Genomic DNA, 16,499 nt, shown 5'->3' with positions numbered 1-16,499 from the left:
TGAAGACAATATGATATATTTTAACAAGAAACATTAACTTGAAAATATTGATTTATCATTACGACCCACATAAAATGATGGGGTAGCCCGGATTTGGCCCGCAGGCCTCGAGTTTGACACCAGTGTGCTAAACTCTTTACCAGTTTAGATTTTGTCATGTCAGAGAGGTATAAATTGAACAAAAAAAGGTGTGTAGAACTTCACTTTGGTATACTGAGAGATGTTCCAAAAAATTTAAACATGAACATGTGGGGAGTGGAATATATTGTAAATCTGTTGTTTTTTTCTTTTTTTTTAACAACTGTATTATTGCAAAATGTATCCTGATGGTGCATCAAGTGCATCATTGTTTGTCCTATTAGACATCCAAAGTGAGACTCAAGTGTTTCCACACTGATGGAAGCCCATCAAGGTGTTGCACATAGCCAAGAAGGCCATTTCAGTCCTCCTCAATTCTGCAGTTGCTGCGATCACTCAGTGCTTTGTATAATAGAATGTCGCATTAAAAAAAGCTCATATACTGTCATGCTGCCGAAAACAGAAACAGAAAAGGAGGCAAGCAGTCCCCATGGGAACTTGGAAAAGAAGCACGCTTAGTGATTGTTGATTATTGGATATCATGTTCACGCAAGTGGCATGTGGATATGCGTTAGCAATTGCCTCTCTGGTTCCCAGGTGGCATCAATGGGCGAGGTAAGAGTGGAGGAATGGGATCAGAGTGCATGGATCCGCCCTAATTAGACGGGCAGCATTCCTGCTGTGGCAAGCCAGTGAGGAGCGAGATGGACGCAAATAGATCAGCAGAGAGTGAAGGTGGGTTGGCCTCGGCCACTGAGAGTCCAAGTGAAGCCGGCCGAGCCAAATAAACGTCACGCAGCCAAGTCACAGCTAAATTTAGACCGCTTATACCGTGCGATGAGGCGCGGAGATGTCGGTAATGGATAATGCGTTTAGCTGTCAGATAATACAGGCCATTCAAATCGATATGCAGGTTGCTTCTTAAGCAGGTCTTCCCAGCATGTTTTGATGCTTTGTACCAAACTGTCATTTGCAACGTGAATGTAGGCGTGAGTCGAGACAAGTTCAAAGACTCTGACGTGTTTATTTACATCTTTCCCTTGCATAAAGCATGCAAAGCATCAGGAAAATAAAGTGTGAGGGAGGTAGGAGGGTTGTCACTGTCACAGCGGGATGGAGAGACGAGGAGGTGCTGGCAATATAATGGTGCCGCTTGTTGAGATACGAGTTGTGGATTTTTTAGTTTTGACCTGTGAGTAAATTTGAGTTATAGCACGGTGGCAGTGAACTCAACTCACTTTATGGCAACTTGCAATTTGGCAGATAATGACAAACTTTTTCTTATTATTAATAAAAATAAAAAGAATCTTCAAGCTTTTTATTGCGACTCTCAGTTTACAGCAAGGTTCCGATAGTTAACGGGGGTGATTTAAAAAACACAGATGACTGAAACTACATTTTACATTAAAAAAAAAAAAAATCTAAGTATTCATCAATCAATTTCAACTTTCATGTTTATTTTCAATTACCTAAGATGTTCCACTGTACAGGGGTATTCAACCAAGAAAAGTATAGTTAACGAAAACTAATTACAAAAACTAAAGCTGAAAAAAAAATTCTATTGAAGAAATTAAATCAAAAACTAATTTTTATATAAAGAAAATACATTCCAAATTTACAAAACTAACTAAAATAAATTATCGTGAAAATGTCCTTCATTTTTGTATTAGCCTACTTCATTTTATGACAAAATATTTAATTACTTTTTTTTTCTCGCACTCCACAAATACACCATATAAAAAAACTAAAACCAATATTAAAACTAATTTAAAACATTTTAATCAATGAAGCATATTTCAAAGAATAAAAACTAACAAACCCGTAAAAACTGTATTGGATTTCTTTTGTAAGCATTTGGAATTTGCCAATAGAGGCATTTGTGTATGCAATCGCACTCATTATGGTCGGGCCAGCTCTGGAGTGATGTCATCAGTCAAGCCATCACCATGGCAACAGGAATATCCCCTTCCCTCAACAAGACGCTGCTGTCCTTATTAACTTATTATTATTGAACGCAATATAGTAACTGCAACACACAACCAAATCGTTCCAACTTTTTTATAATTAGCGTCACAGAAACCTTTTTCTGAGCTTTTACCACAAGTGAACCATCATGGCGCACACATAGGATCATCAGGAGCTATTCTGTAACAAATGGATGGATGACTGTTTGTTTGTTTGATGACAAAAATCCGTGCACGTTATGATTGACCTCGTTGATCGAGGGCCACAAATAAACATCAAAGTCTGTGTGACTAATCCTGTTTGTACTCTAATCATTTTTCTTTTCCCATGAAATGCAGCCTTTTTGGAATACACACACGTGCAAATACAACGACAGATCAAGTACAAGAGCTGAACAAAAATGGCCTCCGTAAAGATAATAAGGCTCCGTTTTGATTGACACTTTCAGAGAAGAAAGTCAGACAGAGAACTCGCTTGGGAAATCACTGTAAACAATACGTCGGCATAATGAGGCCGGGATATTTATAAACATTCTCTTTACAGTTGAATTCCTGTTCCGTATTAATTATGAACGAATCACATGCTATAATAGAATGAAACTGAAATTTCAGCAGCTGCCTGTGCTGAGATGTCCACCAGTTGAGCCACATGCATGCATAATTTCGTCCACCTGGGGTCAGTAGTGTGCACTCGATGCAAATGCATCGAATGAATGGATGAATATCATTTTTCTTTCAAATAATTCGCAGATCACGTAGGAGACGTTTGTTATCATAATTCATCTTCAAGATTCATACAAAGATATGATGATACAATTGATAAATGAGAACGCAAGCCCTACCATGTGTGTAGGGCAGTCTTTCTCAACGCACCCCTCTTAATCTTTACACCACAGAGACAGAATATATAACAATACTCAGACATATATTCTTTATCCTCAGCAAAAAAAAATCAATTCGTATTACTGCAGATAGAAGTAGTTTGTCTGTATGACCACATTATACCGCCAACCATTCATGTCCAGCATATGGAGGGCAACCACCGGTGCTTATCACTCAGGTGGAACGTACCAGACTGCTCATGCATAGCTCCAGCCGCAATATCGTAACTGTGCTTTGATTAAGTTAAACATGCATGTCCCCCAAGACATTCGCCAAGGAATGTCTCATTAAACCCTGCTTGAGAATTGGCCACACAGCACGAGCCATCAATAATTACAAAAAAAGTCCTTCAACTACTCTGGTCGGGTTGTCATACTAAATTGTGCAACAAAGTTTGTGAAAAGGTGGAACTTCTACTAATTATGAATTAAATGATACACAATACCAAGCCTGAAAGATGTGAAGCCATAAAAAGCATCTGCAAGGGGATGATTTCAAGAGGACACATTATGGAAAATGTCATTTATTTATCTGAAAAGTAGTTTAAGTGAGCCATTTTGCACTGCTGGCCAATTGTTACATAACAGTATAACATATTAATGTAAATTCCTCCGTTCGTATGACAATCTAGGCTGGTTGAAGATCCAGAGCCACTTTCAAGCCACAGAGACCGATGACCAGACTACACAATGTGAGACGCTATCAACCGGAGGCACTATCAAGCACAAATACCCACATCTCCAATTTCAAAGCCAAAAAGGTAAGCAGAGCTGCATTGAGTTTTCTTGGATGCACAGATTAAGTAATTTTGATAGATTCTGGTAAATGCCACTTACGTTATTGAGGCGAGCATTAAAAGGCTCTAATTGTCTTTAACTTTCTTTAACTCATTTGCGTTTTTGTTTTTATGATCGTACTGGTGAATTCATATGTACATGTCTAGTGTCTTCATTATAGGTTCCACCTCCAAATGTACTGACGTCTAGTGGACAAAGTGTAACTACACCACGGCTGATGTGTTTGCAACTTCAATTTAACGGTTTGTAGCTGGAAAATATATACAAGTCGCATGCATAGTTTGAAAATTAAGTTTAAAAAATAGAAATACTGTTCATAACAAAGTCAGAGGCAGGCCATATAGGAAGAGTTGTTTTCATGGTATATAGTGACCTCTGGTGGGCGTTGTTTTAAATATCAATTTGGGATATCGTCAACAGTATTTTCCACCGACAATTCTTTTGAGTCCATTTTCATAAACAGTATATCAAAGGGTAAAGTAACATTTAAAATTGAAGGTAGTATTGTTTAGTTTACAGTATAGTGAGTTGGCCGTACAAACACACATAATTTGGAATGAAGTGACAGTTTTTACGTCACGGATCAAATCGTTTTTCAGATCAGATTAAAAAAAAAAAAAACGAACAAAAAAAATGTGAAATAGAACTTCATCTTCATTTATTTTGTATAATGCTTTTGCCCATAAAAATGTCTGATATGCCCGCTCAGGATTTAAAAGGACACTTGATTGGTCTTAACTTTGCCACTTATAGTCTGTGTGTAAAAAAATGTCAACACTAAAATCCACCCCCCTATTTTAGGACAATTTTTGTGGTGATTAAAGCCACAGATTGGCACAGAAAGGTTTAATTTAACTTGTTTTGTTTGATGATTTAATTTGAGGGGGAACATTTCAGGGAGGGGGGGGGTAGAGTTTGTCTTGAGAGGTACTATACATGTTGCAGTTTTGGGTTCGTATCAGGTTTGGGATTAACGTTTGCCTTGGGCTGAAGGTCAGGCTAGTGTTTTGTTGTGCTGTTGTAGTTGGAATGATAGTTGTGTCAAAATTAGAGTTGGCCGTTTCGGTTCGGGTTGGACCTAAGCATTAGGAGTTATGGATTATTTTTAGGGTTTAGGTTTAGGTGTCAGTGTTAAAAATTGGAGTTACAAATTGGAATTGGGATGATGGTATTTGGTGTTTATGGCTAGGGTCCAAAATTATGATTAGGTCTGAATGAATAAATGAAATAAAAAATAGCATCTCAGCTTGTTGTGGAAAAGACAATATTACATAAAAGATTTGTCAATCTTGGTGAAGTAGAATCTTGTGTTTGACATTATCTGTTGTGAACACAACATTCTGTCTTCCTTTTATGAAAGGCTAATACAAACAGTGGCGGCCATAAAAGAGCACTTTGTTGGCACTCCAAGAGCATTATCAGTGTCCTCTAATGATTTCCATGATTTATTCACCATCACTCCGTCACTGTATACGTTCGTCTTATCTAATAAACTTGACTCTTTCCTGCCTACACTTAGACCATTTTCACATTGATGAAGACAATCGGAGCATATAGGGTACACCCAGTCATGCATGCAAACCAAGAATAGGCGGACATCAACCAGGATCTAACGCATACATCCAAGCGAACGGTTCTTGTTGCTATGTGAGTCACTGGCTCACTCAATTGCCATGACGACCGAGGTAGATGACATTCAGCGTCTATCAGCATATCTGCTGCACACAGGAACTGTGAGGTTATTGTCCCTCAGATTCATGAGAGCTCCTCACACGGCGGAGCGCACTCTGTTTTTGCAGTGCGATGAGACAAATTATTGATATGCGGGAGTCGAACTATGCTACTGCTTATCAAGTTACACCAGTACGGGGCAACATTAACAGCCAGTACTTTACAAAGCTCAATTAATAAGTCTTCAATGATGGATGTAAAAAGAATGACACTTCAAGCTGATTTTTTTTTCCAAAAAGAACATTACTGTCAATTATTGGGCCATATAACATAGAAGACAAGAGTTGAACTCGAAACGTAACACGAGAAATACATTTGTACAAATATTTTGCAGTACCCCACCACATCCAGTAGATGGCATTTGGGTTGAAATGTGTATAAATAAACTCAGAAACCTTGTAGTGTTTTGAGAGTAATAAAACTTTGTTTTGCATTGCTGGCATAATTTTCTGTCCTTTCTTTTCTGTATGGCACAATGTGGTGAGCAGAGTAGAGCAGAGCTGGTAATGTCCAGTGGAAAAGTGGTAGATGCCCCACAATTCTTTAAAAAGGGTTCGTGGGGGAAAAAGTTTATCACAACCATAAAAGAGTTTGTTATAGCCAAAGGACCCTGGCCAAAAGGGAAAGACCACCCGGAATATAGTACTGCAATTAAACAACAAAAGGCAGACTTAAGAAAAATGTTTGATTCATAAATTAGGATGTGAGTCGAATATGGTTTAAGTGTGATCTTCTGGAATTTGTCCAGGGATCTTAACCCTGTGGTCCATAGTGTTCCTGGGACTGGTCTTGCCACAGCTGGAGCGGGTTTCAGCTGTGCTGCTGGTTCTCTGGATGAACTGAAGGAAGTTCTCCTGCAAGGAGCCCTCATGGCTGGAAACCCCAAAATCCACAGGCTGGGTCAGGCAGCAGCGACGAAACTTGACCAGCTCCTCTCTGATCTGCCTGTTGAGCAAACCGTAGAAGAAAGGGTTCACTGCGAATGAGGAGAAGGCGAGCCAGTTGACCGCCTCTTCTAAGTCTCCCGGGCTGTGCATGGAGCCAGTTAGAGACATTTGCAGGTGGAAGATGAAGTAGGGTAGCCAACAAATCAAGAACTGGCCCACAATGAAGACCAAGGTGAGGGCTGCCTTGCCTCCGCTGAACGCCCTCTGTGGGGAAAGTCTGTGGGGCAGAGAGCGGTTGGTGTTGATCACGGTGGTCTGGCTGTCGATAGAGTCGGACCGATGCTTCTCCGGGTTTGCACTGGCCCACGTTGAAACGGCGGGGACTTGTTGCAAGGCAGCCGAACGGGCGACCTTGTACACGGCGCAGTAAACGGCAAAGATGATCACTGAAGGGACCAGGAAACAGAGAACACTGTAGAGCATGGCAAATACTCCTCTGAGGCGGCTGTGGCTCGCATGGAGAGAGCAATGAGCTGCAGCGATTGAGCTTTGGTGTCCGTATGCCGGCCATCCGAACAGAGTGAACAAAGCCAAGAGAACCGACTTGACCCAGATTAGAAGCATGACACCGATGGCTACATTGATCGTCATCTTGACTTCATATCGCATTGGGTGCACAATGTAAAAGTACCGCTCCACACTGATGGCCGTGATGGTGAGAATGGATAAACAGATGAGAAATACATTGAGGAAGAGGTAAACCTGACATTCGAGAACGGTGAACACCACTGTACCGAAAAAGGGCGAGCTGGATATGATCCCCAAGGGCATGAGGAGAACGGCGCACAGCAGGTCAACGGCGCAAAGGTGACACACAAAAGCGAACCTCTTCAGGTGTGGGGCACGAGCGATGGCCACCATTACTCCAATGTTGGCCAACAAAGCGATAAGGTTCAGCGTCACCATGCAGAACAAGCCAAAAAGGTCTTTGAGCTGCGACTGGGAGCTTGTGACCACGCCCACATTGGAAGGAACTGTTGGATGTTGTTCCCATGGGACAGTTGTAAGATTTGGCTCCGGCTGATTTGAGACAGAGGAAATCATGGGATCAAACATCGCGGCCATTATTCTTCCATAACTTGATCCGTTTGTATTGGGGATGTCTTTATGACTGGATGTCCTGAGATCAGGAAACAGAAATGAATTAATAATTAATACACTCAGCAGACTTCATTGGCTACGCATGAGCTCTAAGCGAGCCATCCATCCTCTTTCTACCGTTAATCATGTTCAGTGACAAAGAAAGCTTGAACTTGCTCTGGTAAAAAGTCAGACTGCATCCTGGATTTAGTCCCCAGGAATCATACACACAGAGACACAAAATTCCAACTCACCCACTACCTAAGTGTTTAGCAATATACTTTGAGTGACTTACAAGGTGAATTTACATAGAAAGGACTTAAGTAGTTATAGTTTCGAGTTCAGAATTCCTCAATGTGTCTGAGGCATTTCTGAAATTGCTGTGAAAGTGATGTCAGACAAGATCATGCCACTCCAGTCCTGCAGGTGGCAGTAATGCATTTTACAAAACGGGGGTTGTTTATTTTTTTTTTGTTCGGTCACTGCCTGAACTGGGCAACAGAACGGCTGACTGCCAAAAACGTGAACACTTGTTTGAATATCTAAATTCACATTTGTATCCAAATCTGTATCTGTCAGAGAAGTACAATTCATATTGCGGTTGTATTTTGCAGTGATATATCAATATTGCCATCTGTATTACATACAACTGCACTGCATTTAAATGGAAATAGTTTCTAAATCATCACTTCTCTGATGTAGCAAAATTTGACACTCCACAGAAGTGTTAATATTTGCAAAGGCTATAATGATTTGCATCTGAGCTGTTATGTCACTTCTTCACGTGTAGAAATTGAACGATTATGCTCTGCTCCGTTCTCTTGCAAAGTGTTGGTAACATTTATCATAATAATAAATCATTATTAGGTTATTCCACAAGTTTCTTCTAGGAATTCGAAATGCACCATTTGACTTTAAGAAGTTAGATGATGAATCGCACTAAACATAATTAATATTCTTCATAGCATTTGCTAATACCCACCCATGATCTTCTGAGTGCTCTCGTAGCTCAGTTGAAAATTAGACAACTTGGCACATTAAAATTCCACGACTGCAGAGGACAATCAAGCTCCATCATTCCTTGTGCAGTATAAATTGTTCAGCTTGGTGAAGATCTACGCGCTTGCATGTGGCTGACACAATGCAACAGGTTGAGTTCTCCCAGACAGGCTCTGGAGGTCCAAACCTTCATAGGTGTGAATTTCCAATTAAGCAGTAGCTGATCTCTGACTCCATTGTGACTGTCACATCATCGTGTTATTTTATTTAAGATGAAAAATGATGCCTCGTCCCTCTTCACAGCTTTGCTCCAGTCGGGCTGACATTCATGACTCGTGCTGTGTATGGCACGGAGTGTCACACATTGTATTGTGTGTGTGTGTGTGTGTGTGTGTCCTGCCCCCCCCCCCTCCTTCCCTCAAACTGACACACACTCCACTGTCCCCAGCAAAGTCCAGTCATCCCTGGGTCCTACTTCCCACCAAATTAAGACAAGACTCCCAACATTGGAATCAGCAGCATTGGTGTCAGGTCTAAGGTGCACTTAGAATGCTTTCATTTTCTAAAAAACAAAAAAAACAAAATCAACAGTGAGACTTATAATCAGGCGCGCCTTATGTGGAATGGAGTTTGGCTACTTTGTTGTCCTGGTTTGTCCCTAAATGTGCAGTAATGCGCCTTATAATCCTGTGCGTCATATATGTGAAACTGTTTGGAAAATAGACCTGTTTGTTGAAACTGCACCTTATAAACAGAAAAATATGGTACTATGTAAAAATTGGATCCATTTTTATATTTTTCATAAATCGATACCATAGGTCAGTGCCCGCATCAGTATGTTATTCAAAAAAAAAAAATGAAGTTTTGAAAATGGCTTGCTCTCTTTGACGATGTACAATTTCATATCCAGGAGTTTCTAAGTAATGAGGTAGGAATACAAATTAAACACAAGGAGTTAAGCGCGACATACATTTATTGGTTTTATCATAGTGCAAATCACATCACAGCGTGTTGGTCATTCTACAAACACCCCGTAGTGCTGCAGGAACCTCCAAAGTCGGACAAAACCTGGTCTGTGACATTGGTTGAGAAAACCAGTGTCAAAACATTGATTCCCATAGGAAATGATCTAAAGTCAATTCATTGCCGCTAATGATAAAATATTAAGAACTTTACAAAGTAATGCTTTATTTAAGCATTCTAACATTCTTCATGGTCATAATCGTATAAAGAAATTAAATTAAAACAATTTAAGTAAAAGGACTGACAACACAAATTTTGGTGCATAATGAGCAGTAGAAAAATGTTGTCAAGCTTCTCCGGCCATTCTCAAGTCATTAGTCATACTTGCAGCTACAAGCTGTTTACATAAATATCTTCTTGGTAAAATACATTTGTCTTTGCAATTGAGATGATTGCACTAATATTAGCAGAGAATCACTTCTGGTGCGTTCGACTTTGTAGGTTCCACTGTATTTGAAAGATTTCATGAAGACAATCAAGGCAAGGAATCTACCTAAAATATTTCCCACTTACATATTGCTTTGCATAACAGAAGCACTTCCTTTAACAGTTGGAAGATAGACAGTTCTTTATGATGACAAGTAAAATTGCACTTTAAAGTGTGCCCTCCTGTAAACATTTACTTCTATAATTACGGGAGAATTATAACATTCTACTGTTTAGAATTGAGAGCATTTTCAACATTGCCGAGACATGCATTCAGAAAGGCTTCGCAACCAGAATGCGCATCAAATGATGCATTAGAAAGCATAAGCAGCGATCACAAAATTATTTAAGGCATCAAGCAAAATCGCCTACAGTCACCGGCCATAACATTAGGTACACCTGCAAAATTCATTTACAGGGATGCAAAACAAGGGACAATTCATATTGGGATTTGTCACTTGGGTGTGTGCATGTCTGCATGTTAACTAAAGTGCAATCCTTCACACTCATTAACGATAGATTAACTGCAAGAATATAGAAGTGTGAGGAACACGGCAAAGCCAGGAATAAAGTGGCATGTCTTCTCTTTTTAAGGAAACGCCTTTACCCGGCGTTACATATTGAGCTCAAGCAGGTAGCGCAGGCGACACTGACTCTCTTTGTAGATGAGATATTCACTGTTGCTGAAGTGGCTTTCAGAGTACTGAGACTGCTTTATCGGCTTACCCTGTGGGACAGCCACCTCTTTGTCCTCAAGAGTGATGAAGACGTCTTTAGAGGGATCTGAAAACACAAAGTTTTCAGTACAAACTGTTGAATTCTTCTTCTTCTTGGATTGCACTACATTGTACATGTTTTAAGAGATTTCACAATATCAGAATTACAGTGCGGTTACTTCAAGACAAATGAGGCAAATTAAAAGTCGAAATATAACTGCAGCGTTTGACCTTTTGTGTTTGGTCGCTCTGAGTCCCGCTCTGCCCCTTTGTCGTATGGTGTCCCACAAGGTTCTGTTTTGGGACCCTAGCTGTTTTCGTGATACTTGCAGCCGCTAGGTTCCATTTTACGAAAAAATCAAATTTCCTTCCATTGACATGAAATGACATTCAGATTTATGTCCCGCTGAGCAAAAAAAAGACGCTTTTTCCTCGAGACCACTTTTGGCCTGTCTAGAGGAAATCAAAATCTGGATGTCACTTATTTTCTTGAATTTCAACGAATAGAAGACAGAAGTTATGGTGTTCGGTCCCAGGGGCCCTTCTACTTCCAACTCTGTTGACTTCTGCCCCTTAATTAGATCGACAAATCAGTACTGTTGTTCGATCCAAGGCAGCTGGTTAAAGTAAAGTCCTTTCTTTCCCACCTGCACTCAGAAACAGTAACCCAGAATTCGTTACATCCAGGCTAGATTACTGCAAAGGAGGGCTGGGCGATATGACCTAAAAGCAATATCGCGATAAATTGGGCAATTTTACCTCGATAACGATAAATTCCCCCTGAGGACCAAAATCAAAATAAATGCAGGAAATGCATATTAATTGCTTTTTTTATTGACCAACTGGTACACATTACTTTCAATGAAAAATAGAAGTACAAAAATCATTTGAATAAACATTCAAAATAGCATGCTTTGCATGACTTAAACAATGTCACAAAGAACCGGAGAAAAAGGGTACCTCTCACAAAATCTTTTCATGTAAATATATTGTGCCGAGATGCTGTAATGCCATTTGCAAAGGGCTAGATTTGTGTAAAGGTATCTTGTAAACAATATAAATAATGCCATGTGCAAAGGCGCTAGTCGCCTGTAAACAAAATGCTAAATAAAATGAAAAAAATGTCAATGGAAGGCCAATGCCAAATAAACGCGTGTGCTTCATCAGGGAAATGTGCCGTCTCGAGTACTCCGGTGCGCAGTCGCCACTTGTCGTCTATGTAATGCACAGTCAGGCTCAAACAGGGATCCATGTTGCGACTCGACCACAAGTCGGATGTGGATGCAAAATGCTTGACATGTCTAAGCTCCCGTCCCGATGTTGTCCATATCGGGAAGTGCTGTTTGCGGCAAATATTTTCATACCTCTTGTCGGCTACGTTCATGAGGCCTTTAAATCCTGTGCGCTCCACTGTAGCTAGAGGAGCTCTATCTTTAGCTATGTGCTCGGCTATCGCGTCCACCACTGAGACGTTCTCTCGTATGGTGTCGCCTCCGTTAGTGGGCTGTTGTCACTTGTCCAACCTTGCTTCTCACTTTGAACTTTTAGCACAAGCTCCAAGTCAACAGCATGGTTGTGTTGTGAGTGGTGAAAAAGAAAAGGTTTCAGGTGCTTACGACGCACTTTGTAGTTCATGTTCTTTTGCTCAAACATCGTCTTTATGGAACCCGAAACATTTCCAAACGACAGATGTCCAATTTCTTTTCGGGACAAGCGCGACAGGAACAATTTTAACTAACGTTACTTCGTCTGCAGCCGTGTCAGCCGCTTCAGGATTTGAATCGCCAGCTACGAACGCGTCTTCTGTTTACATTCTTCTACAGCGCATGTAGTCACGTGACTCATGCGCTGTAGCCGTCTTAAAGAGGCATGAACATCGCCGCAGACAGAAAAGACTTTTCTTTTTCTTTTTTAGACACCGAATTTACCGACATGGGCAAAATGATGTCGGTCATTCTAATACATTTCGGTAACGGTACATTTTCGGTTTATCGCCTAGCCCTACTGCAAAGCAGACCTCCCTCAGGCGCCTCCAACTAAACCCAACAAGTCCCATCTCTGTACGCTTTGAAAACTCAATGGAAGACATTTTTATTCTTTAGCTTTCGACTCAAAAGTAGATTGCTGCCGTTTACTGTTTTTCTATTGATCGTTTATGTGTTTTCATTTGTGTTTTAATTTCCCGCTAATATATATTACACCGTACACTTTTTCAACCGCTAACTGCCACGACACAGAAGTGATCATAAACTTGTGATGTTACTGAAGTACCTGGTTCCACTTGACCTCGTGCTACTACAGAATCATATCCAGCAGGGGCCTTTCTCAAGGAAGCGTTGTCGATGGTGATGGTATGTTCTCGCCCAAGGGCCACTTCACTCAAAAACATCACGCCAGTATTTTTAGACCTGCGCACTGGAAATGAGAATGAAAACCATTTTTGTGACCGTTGCCATGACTTCAGATGTTTATTTTGCCTTACCATAACATGCAGACTTGTAGTTTTCCGACGCAAAATAGATACCGCGACCAACACGGCCCCCTGAATGGGGCATAATCCTCAGGCCGCTCTTAAGTATCGCGGCCACGACGGCAATGTTTGTGCCATGCCACAGCAGACGGCGGTTCTCCAGTGCTTCATTCTCTTGAAATCGCTCCCCCTACGACGTGCAGTGATTACATTTGATCATTATTGCTTTGTATAAAGACCAAAATAGAGTCAGGGTCTTACCTCATTCTGTCTGTTGACTTCCCATACATTGACAATTTTCGGCTTTTGATAGCCTTGTGTTTGCTTTAGGTATGTTTCTATTATTTTGAAATTTTTAGTTTTTTTATCCATCAGAGAGAGCTTGCACTTGAGAGAATTGTAGTCCTGGTCAAGAGGGTCAGGAACGGTCTCTATCATCTCTTCCTGTGCCTTTTCCGTCTCGGATTTCAAGGCCTGCGCCAGCTCAATATCAGCCAGCACCTGCAGGAGCGTTCCACAATTCGGCAGGAAATCATTTGAAGTAGTGCCACTGGAGATTTCAAAACAAAACAAATCAAAAGAAAAATTACCATCAGCATCTCTTTCTTCTTTTCCACAATGTCGTTGTTGTCGATGATCGGCGGTCTGGTGCGACCAAAGTTATGCGGGATTGTTGTAAAGAACTTGGAGGAAAGCTCTTCAAGAAGTGGCCTTCTGCTCTTTTGATTCAAGGCCGCTTCAATTTCTTCCAGCACCTCAAAACCCTTCGCAATCTGCAGCTTGCTGAGTTTCCCCAAAGGCATCTTCTTGATGTCTAATCAACAAACAAAAAGTCCACATATTGAGATCATTTTAAGTTTCACAAAGGCAAAACATAATATTTTTAGTTTCGATTCAATTGCAAACATGTTTAGTTCTGTAGTTGTACTTTCTACAACTTTCAAGAAAAAATGAAGAAAGATATGAAAGGCTGACAAAGAACGGAAGACAAGTGGGAGGTAAAGCTAGACTTTGGAGTTTTCTAATAAATGTCAGTCCAACAAACGTTCCATTGAGTGGCTCAGTCATGCATCTTCTTTGAGAAAAGTGCCTGAACCGGTCCATGCTGAAACGGCACTGAGTCACACCCACCTAAGTTCATACATTCCATTGCCTCCTTGAACATGTCATTGCTGAAAATCAGCTGGATGAGCGCTTGTGTAGCCTCATCAAGAGTGCAAGGTAGGACGTTTTTAGTCACCTTGACAGTTGCTCCATCAACACTGTCCACCTAAAAAAATGTGGCAGAAGAAAAAAAAAACTTTTAGGAAAGGCTGATAATCAACGTAGTTTAAAAATGTTTCAAACTCGCAAACTGTCACGGCTCCGTGACATCATCAAGTTTCCCCGTTTTGTATTCAGCCCACCTCACATCTTTCGAATAGCATTACCTTGACCTCCGCATCCTCTTCTCCATCAACCTCGATCAAAGTATACTTCCCTGAGTAAGAAACAAAATTCATGCGATCGCTCCAGTTGTTCCTTGTCTTGTCTTTAAACTTTTTTTCAAAGTCCTTCACGGCACTGTCAGCGTCTGAAAACGTATTCAGTTTGGATTGTCCCACCTCACCCTGAAGTTGGATGAAAAGGGAATCCGTTAGCAGTTAGTGTGTCAAATAATAAGAAGCCAAAACTAGGAAGGGAACACAATCATCACAGACCCCTGTAAGGCTATTAAGGCAATCTTTGACGTCTTTAGTCAGTCAATGACTGTCTTGAATTCCAAGAGCGGTCTCCAACTATCGGGTGGTGTCCATTTTATGATTTTTAATCCAGTACTCAATATTGTATTGATTTGGCTTCTACATATCATTTTTAATTAACTCCGAAAGAAGACTTTGGAACCATGTAAAAACTATACATGCCTCAAACACGTTTTTAACATAGGGAGCCAAATTAATGACATACAAAAACTGTATGTAAAATTGCGCTGTTAAGATACTTAATTCTCTTTTTAGGTAATATTACCTGGTTAAAGGATTAACTAACAATCTGGTCATCAAAAAATTGAATCACAATTCACTCACAAAACAAGTAACGTACTCAAAAGTTTAGGTGCTCGGTGTCTGAGTGTTTATAACGACTTATTAACATATCGCGCCTTAACATTCAAAATGTTTTTAGTCATTCTATCTTCCGCAGCTACTTCCACTTGATTTTTGATGGATTTACGTCACTAGCAAAGGTCTGTCATAATAACACATTCTTTAGAACAATCGATTTTTTTTCATGACAAATGATAATATTGGTGTTATTTTTTTAATGTTTTTACCTGGGATTGTAGAAGACAATGGTCTTTCATATTTATGTCTCATTTGCCAATTGATTTGATATTTTTTGTTGAAATATTGTTTTTGAGAAATAAATAAGGAAAGGGCAATGGAGGCGGGGGTCGCAAATTCAATCACAATCGCAATTTTGAGTAATAGAATTAATATGAGATCATTATCTGTCCAAAGAGGCAATATTCACACAACTTACCACTCTGCCCCATCTGTTCCACGAATAGTACTTGTTGACTGCTTTAATGACTTGAATGGCATAAAACTTATTATTGTTGTGTCCAATATTCGTCTGATTAAGCATGCAGTCATAGTCTTCGTGCACCTGGAGGGAAACAATACAGCCTTTTTTACTTCGTTGTGTCTGCATGAAACTATTGACTGGGCCTTGACGTGAGTGACTACCTCTCCCTTGTTTGACAGTGAGCAGTGGTCATCCACCTTCCTCTTGCCTTTACTTGGTGGCCCTGTAGCCAGAAGGGCCTCTTTGGCCGAGGTGAATGCATCTTTAGGCTTCGGTTGCTCGGGTTCTGCTTTCATCTTCTTGCCGCCCGCTTTCGCAGCAGAAGCAGAGCGTCTCTTTGGTGGCATGATGATGCTTCTTTGAGTTGCTGAATGGACACACACAGCTGCTATGTTGCTAAAGTAGCCGTAATAACCGGGCATGTTAAGACATGCCCTGCCCGTACAACCATAACCAAATCATTGAAGTGTGTGCAACATGCAACGACATATAAAGTATATTTTCGTTTATCGTGCTATGTGACTGAAAAGCGTACGGATTAAACACTGTTTACAGAACGCATCTGCGTCGCCGTAAAGACGTCCGGAACTCACCTTTTAACTTCCAATACACACGGGAATAAAGACGCGTTGTTAGAGACGAAGACACACAAAACAAAAGAAATTATTGATAGTTACGGAACAGTCTTGGAGGTATGACTTAGGGATTTCGGGAAGTTTTCCTTGTGTCAGTGTGTCAGGAAGAGGCGGAGCTGGACTCTCACGCTTTCCTCCTCCATGTTGCTGTCAGAGGCAGGAGTCCGCCACTGAGGGACCGCAACC

The 16,499-nt window shown here is 40.7% G+C and overlaps 2 protein-coding genes across 3 annotated transcripts; both read right to left on the bottom strand.

The window, feature by feature from the left end:
• Positions 1-4,291: 4,291 nt before the first annotated feature.
• On the bottom strand, positions 4,292-8,833 carry gpr61l (G protein-coupled receptor 61-like). The gene is made up of 2 exons (XM_088308330.1): positions 8,462-8,833; positions 4,292-7,519 (listed from the first exon to the last, which is right to left on the bottom strand). Exon 2 carries the CDS (start codon positions 7,462-7,464, stop codon positions 6,172-6,174), a length of 1,293 nt encoding a protein of 430 aa, XP_088164456.1. The 5' UTR covers positions 7,465-7,519; positions 8,462-8,833; the 3' UTR covers positions 4,292-6,171.
• A 600-nt stretch (positions 8,834-9,433) lies between these two features.
• On the bottom strand, positions 9,434-16,499 carry parp3 (poly (ADP-ribose) polymerase family, member 3). 2 transcript variants are annotated; one of them, XM_088309758.1, is made up of 10 exons: positions 16,272-16,499; positions 15,840-16,063; positions 15,634-15,759; positions 14,544-14,723; positions 14,245-14,383; positions 13,704-13,927; positions 13,375-13,614; positions 13,126-13,303; positions 12,915-13,058; positions 9,434-10,710 (listed from the first exon to the last, which is right to left on the bottom strand). In XM_088309758.1, exons 2-10 carry the CDS (start codon positions 16,023-16,025, stop codon positions 10,541-10,543), a joined length of 1,587 nt encoding a protein of 528 aa, XP_088165884.1. In that variant the 5' UTR covers positions 16,026-16,063; positions 16,272-16,499; the 3' UTR covers positions 9,434-10,540. The 2 variants fall into 2 exon arrangements, with proteins under 2 accessions (XP_088165884.1, XP_088165882.1); XM_088309756.1 differs by having other exon boundaries at positions 15,840-16,045.

Source organism: Idiotropiscis lumnitzeri, chromosome 11 (genome assembly GCF_059441095.1).
Source record: "Idiotropiscis lumnitzeri isolate Australia: NSW breed Sydney's pygmy pipehorse chromosome 11, RoL_Ilum_1.0, whole genome shotgun sequence".
NCBI classification, from domain to species: Eukaryota; Metazoa; Chordata; class Actinopteri; order Syngnathiformes; family Syngnathidae; genus Idiotropiscis; species Idiotropiscis lumnitzeri.
This window is presented reverse-complemented; position numbering and strand designations above follow the sequence as displayed.